At 25.8% G+C, this 26,642-nt stretch overlaps 1 protein-coding gene across 1 annotated transcript; it reads left to right on the top strand.

Annotated features, from left to right (window-relative positions):
* Nucleotides 1-26,642, top strand: LOC145843277 (cullin-3-like). Its single transcript, XM_082950741.1, has 6 exons — nt 1-26; nt 293-831; nt 910-1,239; nt 1,389-2,015; nt 19,053-19,237; nt 26,499-26,642. Exons 1-6 carry the CDS (start codon nt 1-3, stop codon nt 26,640-26,642), a joined length of 1,851 nt encoding a protein of 616 aa, XP_082806867.1.

Here is a 26,642-nt window from a genome sequence, read left to right on the forward strand (position 1 = left end):
ATGGGGAATAACACGCACAATAAAAAGTAAGTAGTTTAAAATAATTTATTAAACTTAACACTTTAACAATTAATAACAAAACTAAATTTGTTTATTTATTGGTTAAAATAAAACTATTTAAATGTTTTTAATCAATTTTAACTTTTTTTGAATGTTTTAATAGAGCTATCATTTTGTTCTAAAATTAACTAGTTTGTTTAAAAAAAAAACTTAACTTGTTTAACACTTTTTTCTTTACAGAAGACCCGCCGCAACAAGGCTAGAAAAAAAAAATTAAGAAACACCTGCAAAGCAAAAATCGCAACAAACTCGAGAGGGCGCAAAACCGTGAAGAAGCTCAAGCAGGTCAAAACCAACCCCAACCCCCACAACCCAATCAAGCCGGACAAAATGCCGACCAAGAGAACGATGAGGAAGACGTCGATGAAGATAGAAGTTTTTTCTTTTTAGAACTTTTCCAGCATCTTACGCTTTGGATTGAAGATGTTCCAGAAGACGAAGTGCCAAAAGACGGAATTAAAAAGATTGGCTTGAATGGGTTCAAAAAAGAAATCGTTTTGAATATAGATATCAAAGAAAGGTTGAAGACAATTCTGAGTCAAACTACTGACAATCACAGAGTTGGCATTGAAGTTAATTGCGACGAAATAAAGACTCTTTGTGACATGCTAGTCGAGATCGAGTGCTATGATAAAGTTTGCGAAAAAAATTTCTTAGACCAAGCAGAAGAGTACTACGTAAGGGTCGCAAGTAAAAACATTGTTGACATGTCGTCACACGAGTACGCTGTCGAGGTCGAAACTTTAATTGCAAACGAAAAAGCACGCACTGGTTTGTACGATAATTAAAAAACTACTGATAAGACCAGAAGCGTGTTACAGAAAATTCTCATTTCTGACCAATTGCAAGCAATAGCTCATCGCCAAGGATGCGGCGGAGTTCCGAGAATGTTCGAAGAAAAATCGGAAGAACAGCTCAAGAGTGTGTACAAAACTTTCAAAAGAGTCAAAGGTGGACATAAAATCATGCAAGACTGTTTGGCAAGTTATGAACTAGCAGCAGGTGAAAAACTGTTGGAAGAAACGGCTAGAAACTCACAAGCCGCGGAGCATGTCAACGGATTGGTTGAGCTTAAGAACACTTGTAATAGACTTGTGTCGAACTCCTATTCCAACAACCATGAGTATAAGCTTGTGGTCGACGGCACCTTTGCTAAAATTGTCACCAACAAGAAAGTCTGTGAACACTTGTGTATCTTTATTGACATGAAAAAAATGAAATCGATCACTAACGAGCAGGAACAAAATGAGATGGGAACAATTTTAACTCACTTCATGACAAATTACAAAAAATTGAAACCGATGAAGTAAAACATTATTTCAACGCAGCGTTTAAAAAGTATTTGTGCAAAAGACTCGTGAGGCCCAAATCTCCATACATGGCCTACGACAAAATTGTTGTTGATTATTTGAAAGAATTCGGTCACCCGTACGACTCAAAAGAACCGATCAAGATAATAAAAGACTTCGAGACGTCCAAAAAATTGAACAAAGCCTTCAGGAAAGAAAGAAATCCTTGCAGAGATGTTAATTCGAATTTCAGAGTAATGAGCGCTCGCACATGGCCTGCTTATAAAAGGCTTGACGCAAATCTTATACCTGCGGTTGTAAGAGACGGCTTTGAAAGATTTCAACATTTCTACCATCATAGAGCGGAGGAGAACACATACAAGACTTTGAGAGTTTTGAACAAGAACTTTTTAGCCGAAGTAAGTTTAGACTTAACAGTCAAGACATACACTCTGCATTTGTACTCTTATTACCAGATATCAGTTATTGAGCTTTTCAATCAGAGAAGTCAATTTACTTTCGAAGAGATGTTAAACCAAACTATTTTGTCTGAAAACGATTTAACGGAAGTACTTCGCTCTCTAACATACGAGAAATCCAAAGTTCTTTTGAAGAATCCTTCTGGAAATACTTACTCACCCACTGACAGCTTCACGGTCAACCAAGGTTTGGATCATGAGTCCGACTAGATCAACGTCCAAATGCTTCCGAAAGCTTAAATTTGACGGAAACAGCGTTTTTAGTTATAGGTTGAAAAATTTGAAAAAATACATGTTCATTGTATGTATAAGTAGTGGTATATGTTATAGATTTTAATTATCTTTTATTAAATGAAAATTCCTAATTAAAAAAAATCTTTATATAAGTAAAGTAGTTTAAAGAATTTAGCAGCACTTTTACTTAAAGCTTCTGTTAAACTTTTTTAAGGCAGATTTTGATTTTGAAACGTACTTTTTTTGTTTTGAAACTCGTTTCTTGTTCTTATGTCGAAGTTTTTTAGGTGCAAATAAATTAGTTTATATTACTAAAATGTTTTGTGTATATTTTCAAACTTACATTAATCAGATTCAAACTGCTTATTTATAATATAGTACTTGTATGTCGATAACAAATAATTAAATATTGTGATGTTTTGAAGCATCTTTTGTTGAACAAAACTACTTGAATTTTAACCCCTTGCTTTTACAAAACGAAAAACTACACAACTAGTTCAAAATTTATGTTAATAGGAATCTGGTTGAAGATCAACATCCGACCAAATACTATTTAAAAATAGAATTTTAATCTGGCCGGATCCTTTGTTAAAAAATTATTCAGATCTACATGATTCTTTATTTGATGAGTCCCGTAGATTTTTTTTATTAAGAAGTTAACAGTAATTTTAAAGTCCAACAACAGATCATTTTTATATTTTATTTATTGTATACCCATTAAGAATTAAAATACTTTATACTACGTTTAATATACAGATAATTAGATGTATTTAATCAAAATTAAACACATTAAACTTATTTAAAATTACAATTACTAAGCTTTATACTAAAATGAGCTGAACAATAGTGTTTGTCACTTCCTTTTCAGTCCTGTTTTATGTAGCTTTTACATATAAAAATGTAATATTGCTATTCTCAAGACCGTCCTTACGTTATTTTAAGTTAACCACGTACCTTAATAGCAACTGATTACTAAATTTAGGTTTAAAATTTCAAAGGTTCATGAAAAGTTCCAAGTACAACTGTAGACTGCAATTTTATTTTTCATATGTAACCTTTTTTTTGCGAAGTTTAGACACATGTTTTATAGAAATGTGTTTTTGCACGAGTTCCATCACAATCAGCATCTATTTAAAACTAAATAACCTAAACTGTGAAAAGAATTTTAATGTTTTTGATGCTAATAACGTTTACATATGGTGAATAATTTCTTATGAATTTTTTAAATTAACTTAACAGTCTACAAGAATTAATAGATTGCAGTAATGAAAGGTGTTGACTTTTTATTTGTAAAACATGTTTTTTAAGAATTTACAGTTTGACTTATGTTTTCTAGTAATTTTCAGGCTAAATTGTTTTTTTTTTTTTGCACTGTTTTGCAACGAATAAAAGTTTTTATTGTTCAAAATGTTTGCGGTTTTTTTTTTCTTATGATAAACTAGTACAAATGTAACGTTATTAGTAATACAAACTTTGATATACACAGAACAGCCTTAAATTAAAAATAAACTGTATTTATTGTATATATTGAAAATTAATTCATATTTAAACTAAAATGGGAGTAAATGTGACTCTCTTGAGGTAGCCAATTATTATTATCTTTTTTTTTTAATTTCTTTAAAGTTTTATTAGAAATTAAAAATTTAAATATTTTTTAAATAAAAACAAACATTAGTCATATTGTAACACTAAATGTAACTTTAAATTGTATTATACTGTTTTTTATGACAGTTTTATGTCAATGACCGCTTGATCCCCGTTTTCAGCCCACTGTGCATCAACCATTTTAAACTATTTTTTTTATTTTTAATCAAAGTAGATTACGTAATGTTAAATAACAAAATAACAAAAAAAAACGTCGAACAAAAAAGATTATAGTAGAAAATATTAAAATTAGTTTTATTAAGTGATCTTAGACTCTGTTGTTTTAAAAAAGATTTATATTTCGTCTTAACTTTTAAATATTTAATAGTTTACTAAGCAAAACTTAAAAATTGAAAATAAAATTACTAATTAGCGTAAGGGAAAATGTTTAAATATAACCATAATTAAGTAATTTCTAAAAAATATAAAATACAAAATTTTTCTTTATTTATTGTTTTAAACAATTTTTCAACCTAAGGCTTTCAATCCGCCTCGACTGTTGTATACAAATTAAATTTACTATAAGTAAAAACAAATTTAAGTTCTAAAGTTTAATTTTCACTAATATAGCTTTGTAGCTCTCCTATGCAATATTAATATAATAATAGAACTTTTTACAACTTTTAAGTAACAAAAGTATTTTGAAAATATCAAGTTTCTAGTTAAAACGAAAACTTATTTGCTGTATTCAATTCCCAGAAAAACTTTTATGTTACTTTTAAACAAACTGTTAAAAAAAACAATACAATTTTAAAAATTTTCAATGGTAAAAACTTTGTCACTAAGTAAATTTGTTTTGTGGAAACATCAATATGTTTTAAATATACAATTAATTAACTATAATTGGCTTAAACTGTTTTACAAAAAGTTATCTCAATAAACATCATACTTAAAAAAGATAGAGTCTGTTTTCTTTTTATTTTATTTACGTAGAGCTTTTATTGTTTATCAATAGAATAAATATTTCTCATATAAAAAAAAGTTCAATAGTTTTTTAGTGTTTAGGCTTTAAATTGTATACTTAAGACTAAATTTTTTAAAAGGCGAAAGAAAATATTAAAAGATAAATTAAGTGATTGAACTACAACTCGGCAGAAAGCGGTTGAGATATCGATAAAAAGTTACTTAATGTAATTAGTAGGTTTTAAAAACAAAAAATAGAAGAACTAATGAACGTAAATACAAATAAAAAAAGTATAGGTTACTTTTATTTTACTAAGAAAAGAAATTGATTTGCTTTGAAATATTTTGAAAACACACACAAGTTCTATGAAGTTCTATTTATTAAAAATAAAGTTTAATTTTTAATGATTATTAAATTTAAAATTTTCAAGGTAAAAACTTTACTTTTTATAATTTTTTATTATCTATAATTTTTGTAGTTTTATATATTTGTTTTTATGCAGCTTTTTACATGATCTTTCTACATATATTTGCATATTATATTGAGCTATAAACGTTGTAAATTTTTATACCTTTATACTCCCTTTGTTTCTGATGTAAAGATAAAACCGACCTGAAAAATTTATTAAAAACATAATACTAAAAATAAACAATCCGTTTTTTGAATTTAATAAAAGTTGTTAAAACAGTCGACTAAATATTTAGTATGTAAGCAAGTTTAGTTAGTTTTTACACCTTGGTTTTTGAACTTTTTACTTTCTTCGTAAAGTTTATTAAAAGATAAAACTTTTTAAAATATTTCAGTTTTTGTGTTGAAAGGTTTAAAAGAATTTTATGATGAATTTGTTTAATATTTTTTTCCTTACTTTACTATAAAATGTTTTTTTTTGTAAACTTTTTATTTATGTGATGTTTACATACCAATGTCCTCGAACTAAATTTTTGTACGAGAAAGATTTGAAAAACTTCAGTCATTTGTATTATTTTTCAAATATATATATAATCTAATTTATTATAGCAAGCTACCGGCTAACATAAAACGAGAGAAATAAAAAATGAGAGTACAAATCAAAAAAGTAAAAGAAGCGAATATTTACACATAAAGTTTTAGTTGCATTCGAAGTGCTAATACAATTTATAAACACAAGTTGAGCGCCTCTCTGTTTTTTAGTTTAGATGCTTAAGTTTTAATTTTGTTAAATATAGGCGAAGTATTATACGTATATATATATATATTATATAAAGTTTTAAATTTATTTTTGCAACTATTGTTGTGTGTCGTTACAAAATACCGACAAAAATATCACAATTTAATTTTACTAAAATAAATTGGCGTGAGTATTACTTTAAAATTGCTTATAATTTTTACTATCGAAAATTTCTTTAAGCTATTTTTTTTTCTAAACTAAAGTAGCTAACCAAACTAAAAGATTTTTTTGATAAAATGATCTGCACACTTTGTAATATTTATAGAATTTAGAAGAAACAAAAATATTATGAATTTTGAATACTATTTATTTCTACTCATCAGCATCATAATGAAGACAGAAACGTTAAGGCTGAAGAATTACACAAGTTAGTTAAATGTTGACATTTATTTTCAATTTTGTGTAGTTTTTTTTAAGAATTAATTTTACTGCCTTAATTATAACTTAGGGGATTAAAATATATAGTTTAAAACTACTTAGGATATTGATATAAAGTAACTTATACAATTTTTTTTGTTTTTGCACTAAGTAAGGAAATCGTTATAGTTTTAAATTATAAAACTAATTTAGTTATATAACTTTTGTTTAAAATTAAAAAAAAAAACAAAAATTTACAAATTCTTGTCTTGATAGCATTGATTCTATCTAAGGTATTTATGTGATTTATACTATCCAATTTTGAGAACTTATAAAACTTAAGCAAAGGTACAAAATATAATTTTCTATTTCACGCCAAAACGGTTTTGTTTAGTAAGCAAAAATAGACACTAAAGTCATGAAAGAAAAAGAAATAAATATTCTATTTTTTTATGTAATTTATACGCATTTAACTCATAGTTTTAAAACATAGTTGTATTCTTAGTTTATATTTTTAACAAAAGTCATAATTGTTAACAATTCTTAGATCATTTGTAAAGTAGCACTGCCCTAATAACGACGCTATAACTTTTCTTAAAACAACATTTGTGGTACTTCAAAAGCTTAAGCGACAAAAAGTTTTGCAAATAGTTTCAGTTTTGATAACTGAAAATAATTCAATCAGAAATTTGTACACGTTTAAGCTAAAAGTATTTAAAAACATTTTTATGACATTGGAATTTATTTTTAAATTGAACATTAAAAATCCCTCATCGTATATACATACTTTAGTTCTTTTAAAGATTAAGTTATGGGTGAAACATTGTAACTTTTTAAATCATTTGTAAAAAATTCTAAACTAGTTTTAATGGAAGCTGTCGTATCATTAATTGTGTTAGCTTATATTGTTAAAACTTTAATAATTATTTTCATATTGTTTTTTAAGTTGCTAACATTTAGGAAAGTTACAAATTTTATCTAGTTAAAAATTGCATTGAAAGTGATACGGCTATTTTAAAGCTATTTATCTAAAACAAAAAATACAAAAACGAAAAAATAGAACAAAATCAACGTAAAAGGGATATGTTTACAATATTCGTTTTGAAATTATAACTATTTAACGAGTTTTTTGCAAAACTAACTATATTAGCTTATGCTGACTATTATTTAGTTTTTAGAAGTTTAAAACTTGCTATGTTACTTACAATAATAAAACCCTGTTTAAAAATTTTAATTGTTTGAATAGTTCATCAAATACTGCAAAAAAAAAATTGTAATTCAGATATGTTTTGTACCCACGGGTTAAAATTATTTAATATGTTTATACAAAAACTACCGTGTTATTATTAGCATCAGCTTTTGTTATAATTTTTATTTTTTTTTATAACTCTCAAAACTTTAACCTTACCAACAATACTGCAACCTCAGTTAAAACAACAAATGTGTGATAAATGAGCCACTGTTGAGGAAATTCTTATTTGTTTTGTTCTTTCGATTTGTTTGAGTTTTGAATATAATAGGCGTGAGAGATAAATAACTCAACAATTTTTAGTGTGTCGGTCAAAAACTTTGTGTTTTTTAATTTTTTACTGAGTTAAATAAGTGATTAATTGATAATGATTATTTTTGGTGGTAAATTACTAAGAATATATTTGATATAGAATTCAGTATATAAATATTATTACATTTTAGACGCTATAGATATGTTTATGTTTATTTTGTTTATAGAATGTTAATATTCTATGAATCTAACCAGTATTTGACTAATTATAACTGGTTTTAATTAAGTGTTATCAAAATTATTTTTGCGACAAAGACTTTAATTTATTAATCGGCAGTTCATATTTATTTTGTGTCTATTTATGTAAAAGTATTTTTTTGTTGTCATAATTTTTTGGGTTTAATCAGATTTTAGTTGATTTTAGGTAAATTTTATGCTTAACATTTTAGTTAGAAAGACTTTATTGTTTTACTTGCTATTTAAATATTTTAAAATAAAATTTCTATAAAAAATTCTATAAAATGTTAAAAGTAAATAACTAAAATATATTTAGTTGATCGGTAATATCTTTTAGTATAGTTTTAAATAATTTTACTTTTTTTTTTGTTTGTATACCAATGATATAAATTAGTGAAGATATACAAAAGTTTGTTTCTATATACTTTATTTGTTTGAATATTATTACTTGTACTAAACTTAATTTAATTATGCATTATCAAGTTATCTTAAATTATAAGTGTCAGTTTTTAAATTTAGTTTCATGACAAGTTTAGTTAGACTGATGGAAGGCTTTAAAAAGGTTAATATTTTTAAAATATTTTAAGTGTTATTATTATAAATAAAATATGATACTGAATATTTTCTGAAAAATCAAGAAAAACATGAAAACTTTCGGTACATAGTTATTGTGTTATTAGACTTTATAAAGTCAGACAAAGAATTTTGTAATAATTTATAAAATGCATGCGACAATTTTATAACCGCAGCAAAACTAGTTTTGAAATAAAAGATAAACGAATGGTATGTTTAAAAGCTGCTTCCGTTTCAGTAGGTTGGAAAATTATATCATAGACAAAGTATTCATTAAAAATTTGTCAATAATAAAATATTATAAAAACATTATTCATCCTTTTTCAAAACTAAAACAATCTTTTATCACTAGTTTTCAGTTAAAATCTTATAAAAAGATCAAGTTATATTCAGTTAATTAGTTAAATACGAAAATCGCAATAAAAATATTAACAAACACGTTTTGAAGGGCAATAAAGTTATAAAATATCAAAAAACACTTAAAATTTCTTTCAGCGATCCAAGTTTGATGTGTATTTTGATTTTAACAACTTTTTAATAAAGTCTTGAAATTTTTACGACTTTAAATTTGATTTTAAAGCTTTCCAAACTCGCATTTAAAAGTTCAAACTGTTTTCATAAAATAGTTTTTGCTTATCAAAAGAAATACGAGAGGTATTAGTTAATACAAAAAAGCTGTGTCAACACACACTTAAATAGTGTAAGGCTCTTTTTTAATTTTGGAGTTGTTTGAACTTAAAATATTTGTGAATAAACTTTTAAAAAATTGTTGAAGTTTACAATACACAATTAAACTTGACTTCAACAACTTTTTTCTCTTCTTTCAAAATATTTAAGATAAATTTTAATTCGTTTGAAGAGCTGTGTCAATACCAATTATGAAACTCAACTCCATTATATATCTTATAGCATTTGAATAATTGAACTAACTTGAATGTTTAAGCTGTGTAAAGTTACATTATGAAATTTAATTTTATATCAAAGCAGTGTTAAAATAAAAATTAAAAGTTTAGTGGTTAAAATGTTACGATTTCGTCAAAATTACTATTATTTACAATAATTCAATTATTTAAAAAAGAATTTCAATTAATTACTCTATAAGTAAAACGTTTAAATTTTTTTAGTTTGAGCAAACGCACAATTGAGTTTATTTAGTTATTTACATTATTTAACAAATAATATAAGAACAATTAAACAATTAAACTAATATCAAAGATTCCGCTTCATATAAACACTAATAACAAGTTACCGCAAGTTTTGGTAATAAAATACGTAATTGACAGTACGTAATAGTAGTTCAAAAAAATCCTTGCACTTTGAAAAAATCAAGTAATTTTAAATATGATTCGATTTTATTTGACAAATTACCTCTCTAATATTGACTTTCGAAACGGATAATTGAAATCTAGAGAGTCGGTTAACTGAACTGTTTGAGGGTTTTGACCCCATTTTAATCAGACCACACAGCCTTCTTATGAAGGCAGGAAACTGATTTTGACGCGTTGATTGAACTTTTTATTAGCAAATTGACTGTTTTTTTCATAAAATTAATATTAAAGTTTCCTTATGAGATGTAAAAAGTTAAGTTTTGATATATTTTTTTTATTTTTATATTAATTATGATTATTTTTTCTGAATTTTGTACAGACAAATTTAATGATTTCATGTATCTAACCGTTAGTGTAAGATTTCGGTCAATATGCGAGAAAATTAATGGTTATTTTTCAAAATGGATCTTTTAATAAAGTTTGCAAATAAAATTTTTGACAAATTAACTATAATAAGTAACTAATCGTGTTTATTTTTATAATTTTTTTTTTATTTAAGGGCGGTGTTTATTGAATTTTTATTGTTGAACAAGGGTCAGTAAGAGTTTTGATTAAAGTAATAATAAAGAGTCTTTTATTTTAATTATTTCTATCTCCTATGTATTAAAAAATACAATATTAATCAAATAAACCACAGCAGAGTTGTTATACTTCTGAAAGCTCCGTTTATGTTGTGCTTTTTTTCGAAATTTTTTAATGCTTAAATCGGAATCACTTATACTTTTGCCAACGAAGCTTTTGTTCATAGTACAAAATTATATATAGATAGCTTTTAAACCTTACGTTGACTTATAAATACATAAAAGCAAAAGGATCTGAATCAAAATTTTTCTGTATGTATTAATCAACTTTTCATGGTTAATTGAAATTTAATGTCGGCAGCCTTTGTTAGAGTTATTAAACAAAAATATACAAAATAAACACTTTTTATCTACTAGTTAAAGTTTTGATTTTTATTTTTATGTGGAAAAAGTGATAACTAATGTAATAGATAAATTATCTAATAAACCAAAATTTAATATATAAATAAAAAGCGAATAACAACGTACAATTTATTAAGCTTAAATAATTTTATTTAAACAAAGTGCAGATTGATGTCTTTATTAAAAACTTAAATGTATCAGTTCAATTTTACTAGAGTTTAAAAAAAAAAATTGACTCACGTACTCAATTTGTCTATGAAACACCACCTTTATACTTAAAATACATGATAATAAAAGTTTTTTTAACCATTATTTATTTATAGTTCCAGTACGTTATAGTTTATACTGCTTAACTTTTCAATGCAAAAACGTTGGTAGCAGATATGACAAATATTAATTTTTTTTAGCAAAATATTTGACTAAAACAAGTGTACTTATTGAACTTTTCAACTTTTGCTAAACTCTTCTCATAGCATGCTTAAAGCTGAGTGACGCAACAAATGTGATAAATCACGTATGTTTTTTTTATATAATTTTGTAAAAAAAAATACAGTTTTTTTACAACTAATATATTAATGACAAGCATTTAAACTGATATTTATTAAATTTAACTTTTTATTTTGATTTAAAACTAAACTATACTCATATTTATTGTACCTTATTTGTTACAATTATCAAACATAAAATAAAAAAACATATGCATTTACGACCTAAAAGTAAATTATAGAACTTGTATTTTTAAGAGTTAAATTTTTTAACTATTTAAATAGAACCAGCCACAAACCTAGTAAAAAATATTTGCTTTAATTTTTTTCAAACATATTTTCAGTTGATAAGGTTTAAGTTTTTTTAACTTATAAATAATACGTCTATACGCTACACATCATAACAGTTAAATTTGTAATTAAATTTATTTATTTTAATCTTCAGTATCAAAACATAAAATACTTCATCACTAAGTATATTTTCAGTTTCTTAGAGTGAAACTTTAGTTTCTAGATTGCATAATCATACTTAAACTAACTGTTATCTTAAAGTGCTTTTGTTGTCATCGAGTAATCCTACTTATTTTATCTGTTTGGACAGACCTTTTGTAACTTTCTAAAGTATTTTAAATTTATTAAAAACAGTTTAAAATTTAGTTTTTAAGTAGTAAAAGAAAACAAAATATGTTTAAAATTAGTGGATTAGTGGAGGAAATCGTGAGTCAACGGGTATAAACTTATTAAGTGATAGGATTAATTTTAACACTAACAAGTTTTCCTATATAAATTGTAACAACAACTATTTAAAAGTTTGTTACACTAATATAAGATCTGTTTTAAATAAATTTTATATTTTAGAGAACTATATAAATTTGAATAACATTGATTTATTTTTTTTGACTGAAACATGGTTGACTAATAAAGTCAACGATGCCACAGTGTGTCCTTTTAACTATAACATTTACCGAAGTGATAGGTCTAGTAGGGGTGGAGGTGTTGCTATCCTTTTCAAAAATTCGCTTAAAGTTATTAAAGTTAAAAACGATTCTATCTCTACAAGCAACATCAATTTTGAATACCTATGTGTAGATGTAATTTTTAAAAAGATGAAATTAAGATTTTGTTGTGTCTACCTTCCTCCACTGTCTGCTAGATGCGCACTGACTGTTCAAAATGTAATCAAAATGATTAAAATGGTTTTTCCAAAAGAGTGTTCTTTTTATGTTCTTGGTGATTTTAATATGCCAAATATAGATTGGAGGATTCCTAGCACAGATTTCAATAAACCCCATGAGTGTTTTCTTGATTTTTGTACAGACAATTTTTTAACCCAAGTAATTGAAAATCCAACCCATAAGAATGGTAACATTCTTGATCTCATAATTTGCAATCATTTTGGTCTAGATAGAATCATATCACACTCAACTAATTTTCCATTAACAAACACTTGTGACCATAACTTGCTTTCACTTAAAATTAAAATTGAAAATAAAATAGTACCTATTGCTAAAGAAGTCTCATATGACTATAAAAAAGCAGATTTTGAAAGCATCAATGATTTCCTGTCAAAAATTAATTGGACCTCTTTATTTAAAAATTCAGAAAATCTCCAGCATTTCTACGATCAATTCATCAGCTCAATCCAAATCTCAATCAAACGTTTTGTTCCAATTTTTTCTAAAAATAACAAAAGTAAAAAATATCCATCTCATATTAAAAAGTTATTAAAAGAAAAAGCGAATCTATACAAAAAAAGTAAGACAAATAAATCACTTTTGATAAAATACAAAAACAAGTCTAAAGAATATCAATTAGCTGTTAAAAAATACAACTTTGAATATGAAAACAAATTCTGCAAAAACCCAAATTTAAAAAAGTTTTATAGCTACGTGAAATCTAAACTTAAGTTAAATAATTCCATACATCTCTTATATGATAATGATAAAAACAAAACAGTAACCTCAGATTTTGAAATAGCAACACTTTTTAACATAAATTTTCAAAAAGTTTTTAAAAAAGACGAGAGTTACCAGTCTTTTAAGCTACCCCAAAATAATTGTAGTAAGATGCAAAATTTTTTCATAACCTATGAAGACATTATAAGTTCAATTAACCACTTAAAAGATAAAATCGTAAGAACGCCAGAAAACATTCCACCCTATTATATCAAGCATGTTATCCAATCAATAATATTTCCACTTTCATTATTATTTAATTGCTCTCTAGAACTATCTGATGTTCCTAAACAATGGAAAACATCTTTTATTATTCCTGTGCACAAGAAAGGTAATATACACGATGCATTAAATTACAGACCAATATCTCTAACAAGTGGCTTTTCAAGAATTTATGAACATATTGTATCTGTAAAAATTCTCAATCACCTCTTTGATAACAAATTATTAACTAACAAACAGTTTGGTTTTGTTCCAAACCGCTCATCAACCATTCAACTGTTAACATGCTTACATTCTTGGTTAGTTCCTTATCTCAAAAATGAATTTACTAAAGTAGTTTATACGGATATTCAAAAAGCCTTTGATTCAGTATCACACAAAAGATTATTAAAAATTTTAAATCAGTATGGGCTACATGAAAGCTTAATTGATTGGTTTGATAACTTTTTAAATAATAGATCACAAAGAGTACTCATCAATAATACGCTTTCTGACTCTTTAACAATCTACAGTGGAGTACCACAAGGTGGTGTAGTTGGTCCTCTTCTCTTTTTAATTTATATTAATGATATTTGTTCAAACATTGATATTAAAAGTGAGTTAAGCTTATTTGCAGATGATGCCAAAATCTTTAGTCAATCAAATACTTCATTACAACTATCTTTAGATAATATTTACATATGGTTAAAAACAAGAAAACTAAACTTAAATCCTAGCAAATGTAAAATTCTAACCATTAACAAAAAAGAATCTTCTCCAACTGACCTCTTAATCAATAACATCAAGTTACCAGAAATTAAAGTTTTTAAAGATTTAGGAATTTATATTTCCAAAGATTTGAAATGGAATGAACATATCAACTATTTATATAAGATTGCAAAAACTACATGTTATCAAATATTGAAAAGTTTTAAAACTAATTCTGCTTCAATTCTGACAAAACTATTTAAAACATACGTTCGCCCTAAACTTGAGTTTAGTACCCAAATTTGGTCACCCCATTTAAAAAAGGATATTAACAAAATTGAATCTGTGCAAAGGAGTTTTACCCGTCATATTTGTAATCGTTGCAACATATCTTACACGTCATATAATGATAGAATGATTAAATTTGGATTGAAATCACTGGAATATAGAAGATGGGAATTTGATTTATTAATGCTTTACAAAATTATCAATGGCAAATATAAAAGTTTTTTTGACCAGTTTTTTAATTTTTCCCAAAATAAATATCAACTAAGAGGAAATAATTTGAAAATAAAATGTAAACATGATTTTCAAAACAGTCAGTGGCAAGGCGCATTTTTTCACAGAGCAAAAGCTATGTGGAACAGACTACCTCAGGATATAGTATCTTGTGAGAGGGTAGAACAATTTCGTTTAAAGCTAAAAATATTTGACTTAAATACGATAAATACCAGTAAAATTAACTAATTTTCCACCGTAACAAAAGGAAAAATATTCGTTTCCCTACGCCTCCCCCCTACAAACTATTAGTTTACTTATATATTTTGTAGTTATGAATATTGTTTTATAAGCCATGATTTTAGACAAACTTCTTTACTGTGTGTACTAAGTAATATATAAATTTGAATTTTTTGAACTGAATTTTCAATTTAGTTCATTTGTTTATCATATTGTGTTTAACTTTGTGTTTCCATTTAAATTATGTTTGTATATATATATATATATGTACAATTTATCTTAAAGTTTTGAATATAAGTTTATTTTCTTTTTCTCTTTTTGTGTGTCCTGTTTAAGTGGCTCAGGTTTTGATGCCTGAGTCCAACATTGCACAATAAACAATATAATAATAATAATAATAATAATAATAAAAATGAAAATAGAATAAACAAAACTATGTAACTTTGACAGTTTTGTAAGAGCTTGAATTGAATCAAAAATTAACCTTGTTTTTTTTACCAAAAGCAATTTTCAACTATTTATTTAAACAGACTTAATTCGTTTTATAACAGTTGTTCGCTTTGACCACTTATTTTTTTTGAGAAATTAACTCACACATCTTTTATAAAAACACAAATTATTCTTGGTTTGTCGTCAAAAGTTCTTTTGCCGTCAAAAGTTGATAAACTAGCTAGATAAGAATGTTTTAATGAAAAGATCAATAGTTTACTTGCTGCAGATATACACCGCATTCTTTTACAAACTTTTTTTTTTTTAAATGCCTCAAAATCTATATATGTACTAACTTTGTGTATGATCTAAGAGTAAACAGTTGTGTATCTTACAGTTTGTATTAAATGACGAAACTTAAATATTTTTATACTATGAATTACATAGTTTATGTTCAAGTTACCTCAAAAACAAAACCAACTTAATCAATGTTTATAAAGTTTTTTTTCTTATGTTTTCTTAATTCCTTTAGATTCAATTAAAACATTTAAAACGTAAGACACAACTTGTTTGTGTTTCTTTGAAATCGATTTTATTTTAATTTAAAAATAATTGATAAGTAAGACCACCCAACAACATAAAGTTAATTTTTTTAATGGAAAATAGGTAAGATTGTTTCGGAAATAAATTTATTACGGCTCATTAATTTTTAATTTTTTAATTTCTAATTAATCTTTATACACAAGTTTTGAACGAAAAATAGTTTAAGCGTGTTAAAAAACACCTTTTACAGATGCTTTATTTAAAATAACACCTATAAGGTCAATTAAATAAAAACAATTTCCGACCAATTTGTTAATTATGTCTCATTAAAGTTTAGATATGATTTATGAAGTAACAAAACATTTTTGTGCTATTGCTTTTTATAAAACAAACACAACTTCTACGATTAATAATTTTTATTTCCATTTAGTAAAGTTTTACTTTTTTAATTAAATTTTGAGAGGAAATTTTTATTAGTAAAAGACATTTTATTTTAGCAGTCGTAAGTTTGTTTTAAGTTATTTGTCGGACATTTAAATTCATAAATGTTTTAAAATAGTTCGACAGAATAAATAATCGTGAGCTGAACAAATAAAATAAGTTGGAAAAAATGTTGAATTTCAAAGTTGTTCATGTAATTTTATATGCTTACGTCATATTTACGCAATATCTTATAATATTTTCTTGTTTGATAAAATTGTTTTTAACTATTTTCATTACTTTTATCTAAACTTTATAAACTCATACTTAAGGTTTGATTTTTAAACAAAATGTTAAAATTACTATCAATACATAAATAATTCAAGTAAAATAAAAATAAGCAAATAAAGAAAACTACTGTGTAGTGGTTTGTTTGACATATTGAGCAATATAAGTAAGTTATGTGTAATGTTAATTGAAGCATTTCATCACTTGAAACATAAATAAACTCATTAAAATAGAAAATTTCATTTTAATTTATTTTATTGCTCTTTTTATAGATTTTGCAGTACAAATAAGTTTCTTTCTAATTTATTTCGTCATAAATTACCTGAGTTTGATTAACCACAGCTGATATACTAACTTTATTTTCAAAATCAAAATTACAAAAACTTTAGAATTTTCGAACTAGGTATTTTTTGTGCTACTGAACAAGATTTTTTAGAACTTTTAACTTTTTTTCGCAAATGAATGTTTAGTTTATAATACAAAAAATGATCCACATGACTTAAAAAAAGTGTTTAAATTACAATTAAATCCTGAGAGACATAACAACATTTAAAATAAAAATAAGTATATGAAAATTTTTGAAATAAATTAGTTGTTTCTTAATGGAATTTTTACCGATTAATACTAATAAATCGTTCATTTAAGTATTTATTGTTAAACTTTTAATATTAAAATCGAAATTGGATTATACAAATTTCATAAAAACTTTAAAACAACTGCAAGCTATTTGATTTCAAATGTTGCAGACGTTTTGCGGCATTTTGTTTCTATATTTTTCTCAACCACTTACAATGCTACTGAAAATAATTTATGTTGCAACAATCAGCTTTTTTATCAACTAGCTTATTCTTAAATGAGATATCAGAAATAAACTTATTGCTATAATGTTCCAAGCTGTTTTGTAATTTCCAGCAAACTTATTTTAAACCGACTAATTTTAAAATTTTGTAGCAATGTCTAACACTACTGAAACAAAACTTACTTTAGTAACCAGTTTATCATATTGATATTTATATGATATATGTGCAGTATATGTTTTAAATTGTCAAGCTGCTGTTTCGAAAAGATTTATTTCTCAACATTTTGTTTACATATCAACACTGATAAATCACGAAGTTTGACATTGCAACCGTGATTATGTCACGTTCAAATATCTAAACTTTTTATCTTCAATAAACATTAAAAACTTTTTTGCTTCACAAAATACTACACTTTCAGCACACGTCTTACAAAAGCAAACAATCAAAAACTTTGCTTGAAACTTCAAAGTTTTAATGTTTATTGAAGTTTTCACTTTTGTTTTTTTTAAGCCGTTATCTGATTTTAAAAGCTTTTAATTTAAAATTTAAACAGTCAATTGATTACTGTTTTATTTGAATAATTCGTTTCACGTGTAACTAGTTAGTATGAAAAAAATATTAAAACTTCTTTAATCTAATGCTTCTTTAATCTATGCCAGGCGAATTTTATATAAAATAATGATTTAACTAAAACTTTTCTAAATTTTTTTAACGTTCTAATGTTAATTTCATTGTAAACTTTACTGTCTTCTCTTTTTAATGTCAAATTGAACACTTATGTAGCTTAATTAAGTTTAAAACCTCGTTAAACTTTTTAAGTAATTTAATTTACTTTTTAACTTAATATCTAAACATCAATCTATTGTTAATAAGTTCTTTTGGTACAATTACTTTACTCACTTATGACTGATGTAAATTAGAAAAAACAACAATTTCTTTAATTGTGTATGGCACATTAAAGCTAGTTTGCTAACATTCATTTACTTTGTTTGTTTTGTTAGTTTGATGTGTTTTTTATTACTTATTATGCAAAAATGTAAATTAAATTGAACTTATTATTTAAAGGTAAAAGCTTATAAGTTAAACAAATTTAATTTCATATTTCAAGTGTAAGTTTGTGAGCTATAAATTTTGTTATGAACATTAAACAAACTACTATAGGTTATTACTTTGTTAAAAATCTCAAAAATAGATATTTATTAATTATGATAAACTTTTAAACGCCATAACTTAACTTCTGAAACATTATATTAACTCGTTAACCATTAATTAGAAATTACAAACTACAGATGTTAATTGAAATACTGTTAACAGATGTAGTATATAGTAAATAAAATAAAATTCTGTACTTAGAAGGTATGTTAATTGACCACACATTTTTTAATAAAGTTTTGTGAGTGAATTTGTGTGCTTTCAAAATTCGTACGTACTTAAAGTTTCAAAATATTCAAAAAAGTTTATTACAAAAAAAAGCTGTTTTTTTTTTGTAAACTTTATACCCAAACAAACACCTAAAACATAAACAACTAAATGTACTCATCGCAATTTTTCTTATCCTTTTTTTTGTAAGACTTTGAAAAGTCAGCTTGCTTTAGTTAAAATTCTTGTTGTTTGCATGGTATTTTGTAATTTTAAATGGAAACTGAGCACAGTGTCACAATTTCTAAATATTTCAACATATCTTTCACTGGTATTTTTATAAGCAATTATACGCAAAACTATAAATAAAAACAAAACAGTTTAATACAGAATTTTCTGAGACGGAGCACAGCGTCAGATGCCAGGTCAGGGACGTTCTGGTTCCAACCAAGAACCTCATCGTATCCAATGAACCGCATCATGTGAGCTACAAACCGTGGAAATTAGTGCAGAAAAAATGCGTCGTTGTTACGTCACAATGCAACGCGACAAGCACCTACACGCAATCAGTTGTTGTTAGTTTTTTTTTAATTGTTTTCAATACAGAACTTTAAATGTTAGTTTGATTTTTTTTTCAACTTTACTTTTTTTTAATACAAACTTTTGAATGTTTATTTTTTTAATTTTGTATCTACTCAATTGTTATCGTAGCTTTTTTTTAAGTATTTAAACTAGCCTTACAGCCTGTAGTTGAAAGTAGTTTACTTATTTTAATTTTTTATACTCTTAGTTTTAATTAAAAAATATGTTTAAGTGCCAACTAATAAATACATAAAGTGTGCATAAGTAAAACAAAAATCTGTTACTGTTAGTTGCTTACACTTTAAAAACATTTAGAATTTTTTTAATAAGTTCTTTTTTTATATTATGTTTTTATTTTTAAGTATTTAAGTATTTTTTTAAACTGTAAAGCAGTTTTGGCCGGCACTTTCTGTTGTAATAGTATTTTTTACAATTACTGTTTTATAATTATAGTTGTGTTACAAGTTTATCATATTTTCTCTATTTTATAATCAATTCAGAATTATTTGCTACGGAATGATTCAAAGCTAACTTGCTAAAGAAATATTATTTATATACAGATAAAAAAGAGTTCTAAATCGGGGATACCAAAAATAATCACCATCGATATTCTACACCATGAAGCATGTGAATCTTTTAAGTGAGTTAACTTATTTATATACCTTTTATATTTAAAATACTCTTACTAAGACTTTAAACGTTTGAAAATCATAAACAATAACTTGATTTTTACTAAGCTCTATTTTTTTATAATTCTTTTGTGGGTTCGAAAGCTAAAAAAAATAAAATGGACTTTATAATTTTTTCAATAAATTTTCCTGATTAACTTTTAAAACCTTTAATAATAATTATACTTAATACCATAACTTTATATTTTAAAGGTATTTGTGACAGCTTTAAAATTTCAAAATATTCTTAAGTAATTTGGTTTTGTACCAAATTCTAGATATTTTGACGAGATTTTTAACAGCTTTAAAAGTTTCGTCAAGTTTGTTATGTTGGTGTTTGAATTTTAAGATACTGCGTAACTTGAAAAAACTTTAAAAAGCTGTCTGATAAGCTTGATTGGCGTACGTTTAAAATGATAAAAATTTTGCGCTTTAATGTAATCTTGACAAATGTATTTAGTAGCTTTCAAAATTTATAAAAGATAAACTTTATTGGTTGAAAAATTTATGAACTACACTTAATCTCTAAAAGCTACTGGAAAGTTTTAGTTTAACATACATACAAGTTTATTAGTTTTTAATTAAAGTCATTATTTTTGCTTGATCTTATTTCTAAAAGTAATAGTCTTATTTTAATTTTAACAGTGTGAAGAAGCAAAAACCAGTTTGCCATAGAAAACATTCATTTACACCTAGGTTTGCAAAAATACATAACTGCAGGTCAGTATAATTTTGAATTAGAAAATTTTAGGAAGTATTTGATATAAATAAAAGGCTACGTTATTTAATAATAAATTAAAAGTTATTTAAAAAAAAAAACTAAAATATACTTTATTCTTTTTGTGTTTTATTAAAACCTTTGATACATGATATAATAAGGGCCTTTTAAAATTTTTTAAGTAATTATTAAAAAATATATCTCTTATAATTTTAATTTTGAAAACAATATTCTCTAAAAGTTAAGGCTTATTTTATTTGAAAAAAAATAGGTGTTACGATATTGGAAGGCATTTTAAAAGGCACCGATACAGAAGAAATTAGTAAATTTGAATTTATGAAAGAGTAAAAAATATTCTTTTTTAATATTTGAAGTGTGATTTAGTGTTGTGACAAAATCTTATTTAGGTAACAAGCTATATCAAAAGTTAGTTAGAGTAACCAAAATAAAGAAAAGAAAACAATAATTATAACTAAATAAAATTATAAGCTGTGTTATAAAACCTATTACGCAACTAAAAAGTAAAATTGAAATAAACTAGCTTTACTTTACTTGTTAAATAACAAAACTAAATGCTTAAAAAGTTAAGTTTTTATAATTGAAAACAAAATAAGCAAAACAAAACTTATATCAAAAACTCTGATTTAAACTAAACGTTAACACAAAACAGATACTAACAGATTCGAAAGTTTTTGTTGTTTTAATCTTGTTTCTCAACTCTAAACTTGCCAACTTTCTGATTGAATGATTTGATGAACTCATCCCTGAACTATATGGATCCATCCTTGTTGAAATCCACTTTTTCCTTGAAGATTGATACTTATCATCATATAAAATACTGGCGCTTTTCGTAACTCGTTTCTGTAAAGATTTTCTTTCTACTGGCTGTAAAATAAATTTTAATTAATGCATTATATTAGTGTTTTTTGTAATATTTAACACATTTATCACAAATATCTGCTAATTATTTTTTTGGTTTTATGTTAAAACTAGCTGTTTGTTCTGTATAAAATCAATATAGCATAGCTAGTTTTACTAGCATGTTGATTTTATTATAAAGAACTGAGATTTTTTGGGTTAAAATTTAATAATTAGTTTTAGTAACTTTCTTCTTTGAGTGTGTTCTTCGTTCGGCTAATATTAAAATAATTATTATGTAAATTATTGTCACTGTATTTTATTGTAGTGTTTGTTATATTTTATAGCTTAATAACAACTTTTGTAACTTGTATTTTGAAAATTGTTCTGCACTGTCTAAAAATTAAAATTTAACTTGAATTAAATTTGGAACCGTTCTAATTATTTTAAGTTTATTTAAAGAAAACTAAAATGTTCCTAATATTTTTTACTTGCATTTTTTTGTTGGACTTGCGTTATACTGACTTGAAATGTTATATTAAAACCAATTATATTTTTTCAAATCATGAGTAGTTTGAAAAAATAGTGCTTAAACAACGCAACAATAAAGAGTGTTTTTTTTAACTTAACGAAAATTATAAGTGGATTTTCGATGGTATAAGTGTGTATCGTTTTTCAATAACATTTAATCAGTGTTTTTGGTATTAAACTTTTGTAAGTGTTTATTAATGTTATTTCGATCTTTTAATAAACTCTTTTTAGCACATTGAAAAGCATACTATTTTTGTGACTTTATTGGTTTTTAGTCTAAATGAATACACAAGGTCACAGTTAGTAAAACCAATTTCAAAATAGCAGTTGATTTAAAACGCTTGGTTTATTTTTTTTATTAAATTAGTCAATGGAATGTTATAGTGTTGAAAAAAATAGTTTTTAATTGAACATATATAGTACTATAAATCTATATCCTTTAAACATCAATAAATTGTAAAACATTTAATACAGTTGAATGTAAGTACAAATGCACTAAGAATTATACATACATAGAACTTAATACAGTGAAATGAATGAAGACATAACCAGCTACTTTTAAACTATATTATTTAATTCTAATGAGAATAATAAAAAAAATGATTTTAAATTGTTGTACTAATTAACTATAAAATTAATCTTACAAAAAAAAGCATTGTGCAGAATAAAGAAAGTATTCATCTTTTCAAAAACACAGTGTTCAAAGTAATAAAAAAAAGAACTTATTAGACATTAAAAAAAAATAATGTTGTTAAACTAAAGTAAACATTATTGTGCTTCGTTTAACATGTTCGATTTTTATTCATTTTTCCCTTAATTGTTTGCAACACTTATTGTTTTATAGTTAGTAGCCAGAGTTGGTTTATAAAAATTGAGTAAATAAGAAGAATTAAAATTGAAAAAATAAAAATAAAATAAAAATTACTACATATTCATAAACTTTATAGACAAAATAACCTTACAATTGAACCACAAGTATGCTAAAAGATCAGCATTAAAAGTATAACAAACGAAAAAATGTTATGAACTTTTAGAATTTATTTTTATCTTAACAATTTGTAGTTCTTTTCATCTGATAAAATATTTTATTAATGTTTTGGCAACAAACAGAAGCTCTTTAGTAAGCTCAAATAAAAATTTGTTAAAGCTATTGCGGCTGGGTGGGTGTCTCTTTTGCACGAGCGTCACTTTTGCACGAGGGGAAACTTTTGAACGAGGGTCACTTTTGCACGAAGGGACACTTTTACACGGCGACTATTTTGCACGAGCGTCACTTTAGCACGAGGGGACACTTTTGCACGGCGACTATTTTGCACGCAGGGTCACTTTTGCACGGCGACTCTTTTGCACGAGCGTCACTTTTGCACGAGGGGACACTTTTGCACGGCGACTCTTTTGCACGGAGGGTCGCTTTTGCACGGCGACTCTTTTGAACGGAGGGTCACTATTGCACGAAGTGACACTTTTGCACGGCGTCACTTTTGCACGAGGAGACACTTTTGCACGGCGACATTTTTTCACGATGGTAGTTTTTTACGGCAGCATTGTTGCACAACGTCACATTTTTACGAAGAAATTTTGCACAGCGACATTTTGGAACAATGACTTTTTTGCACGGAAAATAAATTTTGCATGTTGTTTGCATTTTGCAGGCCGATTAAAAGTTTTTTAGCTACTACCAAGTCTGTAACATAAAAAGAAACTGAAAACTAAAATTTTATAACATACTTATATTAAAGGCAAAAAATAAAAGATTTAAAATCTTAAATAGTAAAAGTTAATGTTAGAAACAAACTAGCGAAAAGATGAAATAGAATTATTTATAAAAGATTTATACCAGGGACAATAAAGTTAATTTATTTAGAAACTAGGATAATAATACTTTAAGTCTAAGTAAGTTGTTCTAGTTTATTTTGAATTTTAATATATTAATCAACAACTATGCCTTTTTGTATATTTTACTATACGGTTACAAGTTTATTGTTCATATGATTAACCTAGACATCAAAACCTAGACCACTTAAACTGGAAGACACATAAAGAAAAAATAACACATATAGTTTATTCATTATAACAAAGGTAAAAACATAATTTGATATAAAATTTAAAGGTTAACATAAAAAAAAAAATTTAACCAAAAACTTATATTTATTTACGCTTTGATGTAGAAGGAACAACATCAAGTATTTAACTGCATTGACTAACAACAAAAACAAAAACCTAACGCTCCAAGGACATTAACGTTAGGCTCTCGTTGGCTTATTTCATGATCATAGAATGCTGGTGTAAGCATCTCTTGATACTTTTGATGAACATAAGTTCAAACCTCGAAATTTTACTCTTTCATTGGCTTATCATTATCATGCAACATAAGTGTAATGAAATAATCTAAATTTAAATCATGAAAAATGCGCTATTTTATTGTTTTTTTTTATTCTCACGCTAAACTAAAAAATAAAAATAAACATCAGGTAAAGTCTTAAATACTTTTACACTTCATAAACTAACTAAATCTTTATTTTAATTTAACAATTGTTTGAAATAAAAACAAATTTAAAACATTATTTTAACAGCTATATAATGCTAATTATAACATCGAGAGAAAATAATTAAAAATAATACTCAAAATTCGTGCTTTAATGCCTTACTAAATTAAGTTTATCTTTCTATTAAAACAGTAAGAAAATTCAGATTATTTTAATTTAATGTATTCAAATTGTTTTTGTTTAAAATTAAAAATGTGTATTTAACTAGTTTATTAAATTAAGCTAATAAATACAAATTAATGAATTGTGGTACGTTATTAATTATTATATAGTTCTACGTAAAACTTCAAAAAAAAAACTGTACATTAAAATTTCATTAAAAACTACCACATTTTATTTATTTAAAACAACTTGCGTTTAAATGCGAATATTATTAAGTAATTTTTTTCTAAGTGAAAAAAAAATCTCCGTGCAAAAGTGTCTCCTCGTGCAAAAGTGTCACCTCGTGCAAAAGTGTCCCCTCGTGCTAAAGTGACACTCGTGCAAAAGTGTCGCCGTGCAAAAGTGTCCCCTCGTGCAAAAGTGACGCTCGTGCAAAAGTGTCGCTGTGCAAAAGTGTCCCCTCGTGCTAAAGTGACACTCGTGCAAAAGTGTCGCCGTGCAAAAGTGTCCCCTCGTGCAAAAGTGACCCTGCGTGCAAAAGTGACGCTCGTGCAAAAGTGTCCCCTCGTGCTAAAGAGACGGTCGTGCAAAAGAGTCGCCGTGAAAAAGTATCCCCTCGTGCAAAAGTGACCCTTCGTGCAAAAGTGACCCTTCGTGCAAAAGTGACGCTCGTGCAAAAGTGTCTTCGTGCAAAAGTGACGCTCGTGCAAAAGTGACCCGTTCCCATTGCGGCTATGTATTTTAATATTTACTTATTCAGTTAAAGCAGGGTTATTTAAAATTTTTCCTAAGGCCCATTCTAAAAAAGTGTAATAAATTACGACCTCTCAGCAAAATTGCTCAGAAACTTACCATTAATTGCGCATAAGACCTATTTTTACGATAATGTATTTTACTTGTATAAGTTTTAAAACTATTAATCAACTCTAGTGTACAGATAGATAACTTAAAAAATATCTTTTGACTAACAGTTACCCTTAAGGCTATGAGTGCTTTGCCAAAACTTACTCAAGAATGAAATATTAGTTTAAAACAGACAAAGTGTTCACAACTCTTAAATTTTGCGACTCTCCTATGACTATGTTTAAACAAATAATTTTTCATGTTTAAAAAATTAAAATCATTCAATTGTTGTTTTTCTGTTTATAGGCCTTTACTAAAAATATCTAAAACTAAAACTTTTACAATATTTGATCAACTACTTTTATTTAATAAGAGTTGTAATGACAGTGCAAAATTCCCTGCGTTGTCATTGTTTTGGATAATATTTTGAGTCAGATACGCTTCACTGCACGAGCCAATGAGAATCATCTGATGTAATGTTGAAACTAAATACTGATGCAACGGGGCGTCAAGGATGATAGGCAGTTTATTTGTAAGCAGTTGGTTAGTTTTGGTGTGCAGCTCGAAACAACAACATATATTGAACTTGTTTTGTGAATGCTTATTGTAAGTATTGTTTTATAAGTGAATAATTCAACTGGTTAATAATTGTTTAAATATCTAAGCCAGGTTTTTAGTTTTTTAGTTTTTTAAATCCTTTAAAGTTTCTTGTTAACTAAAAGTTTTATTTAATTTTTAGTTTATATTTTAAGTCTTTTGAAATAGATTTAAATAGCTTGTAGTTTCTAAAAAGTTTGTAATAGTAGTTTATAGTTTTGTGTATGCTAGTATTTCTTGTTGTGTTTTATAAAAAAGATTCATCACTCAAAACTGTCTGTCTGATTTATATAAAGTAGACTAGAGTAGCATTAAGTATTTTATATATATTGTCAACTGATAATTACAAATTAGCACTTATAAATTAGTTATAGTACTATGACCAACTTAGATAATATTGATGATAAGTTGCCTGCAGCGGGTCCTGAAAATAAGCCTGTTAGAAGGTCACCCCGCTTGCAGAAAAAGTATGAACAAAAAGGTCAGGTTGACAATCTGCCCACAGAAAGTCAACCTGTCCCAACTGAGGCCTTAG

This window comes from Thalia democratica, chromosome 8, assembly GCF_965202585.1.
Source record: "Thalia democratica chromosome 8, ktThaDemo2.hap1.1, whole genome shotgun sequence".
NCBI lineage: Eukaryota > Metazoa > Chordata > Thaliacea > Salpida > Salpidae > Thalia > Thalia democratica.

Coding starts and splice junctions, on each gene's coding strand:
- LOC145843277 (XM_082950741.1), top strand. CDS start 1: ATGGGGAATAACACGCACAATAAAAA. Junction 1,240..1,388: donor TGTCACCAACAAGAAAGTCT/GTGAACACTTGT, acceptor ATTTCAACGCAG/CGTTTAAAAAGTATTTGTGC. Junction 2,016..19,052: donor CAGCTTCACGGTCAACCAAG/GTTTGGATCATG, acceptor AGTTTAATACAG/AATTTTCTGAGACGGAGCAC.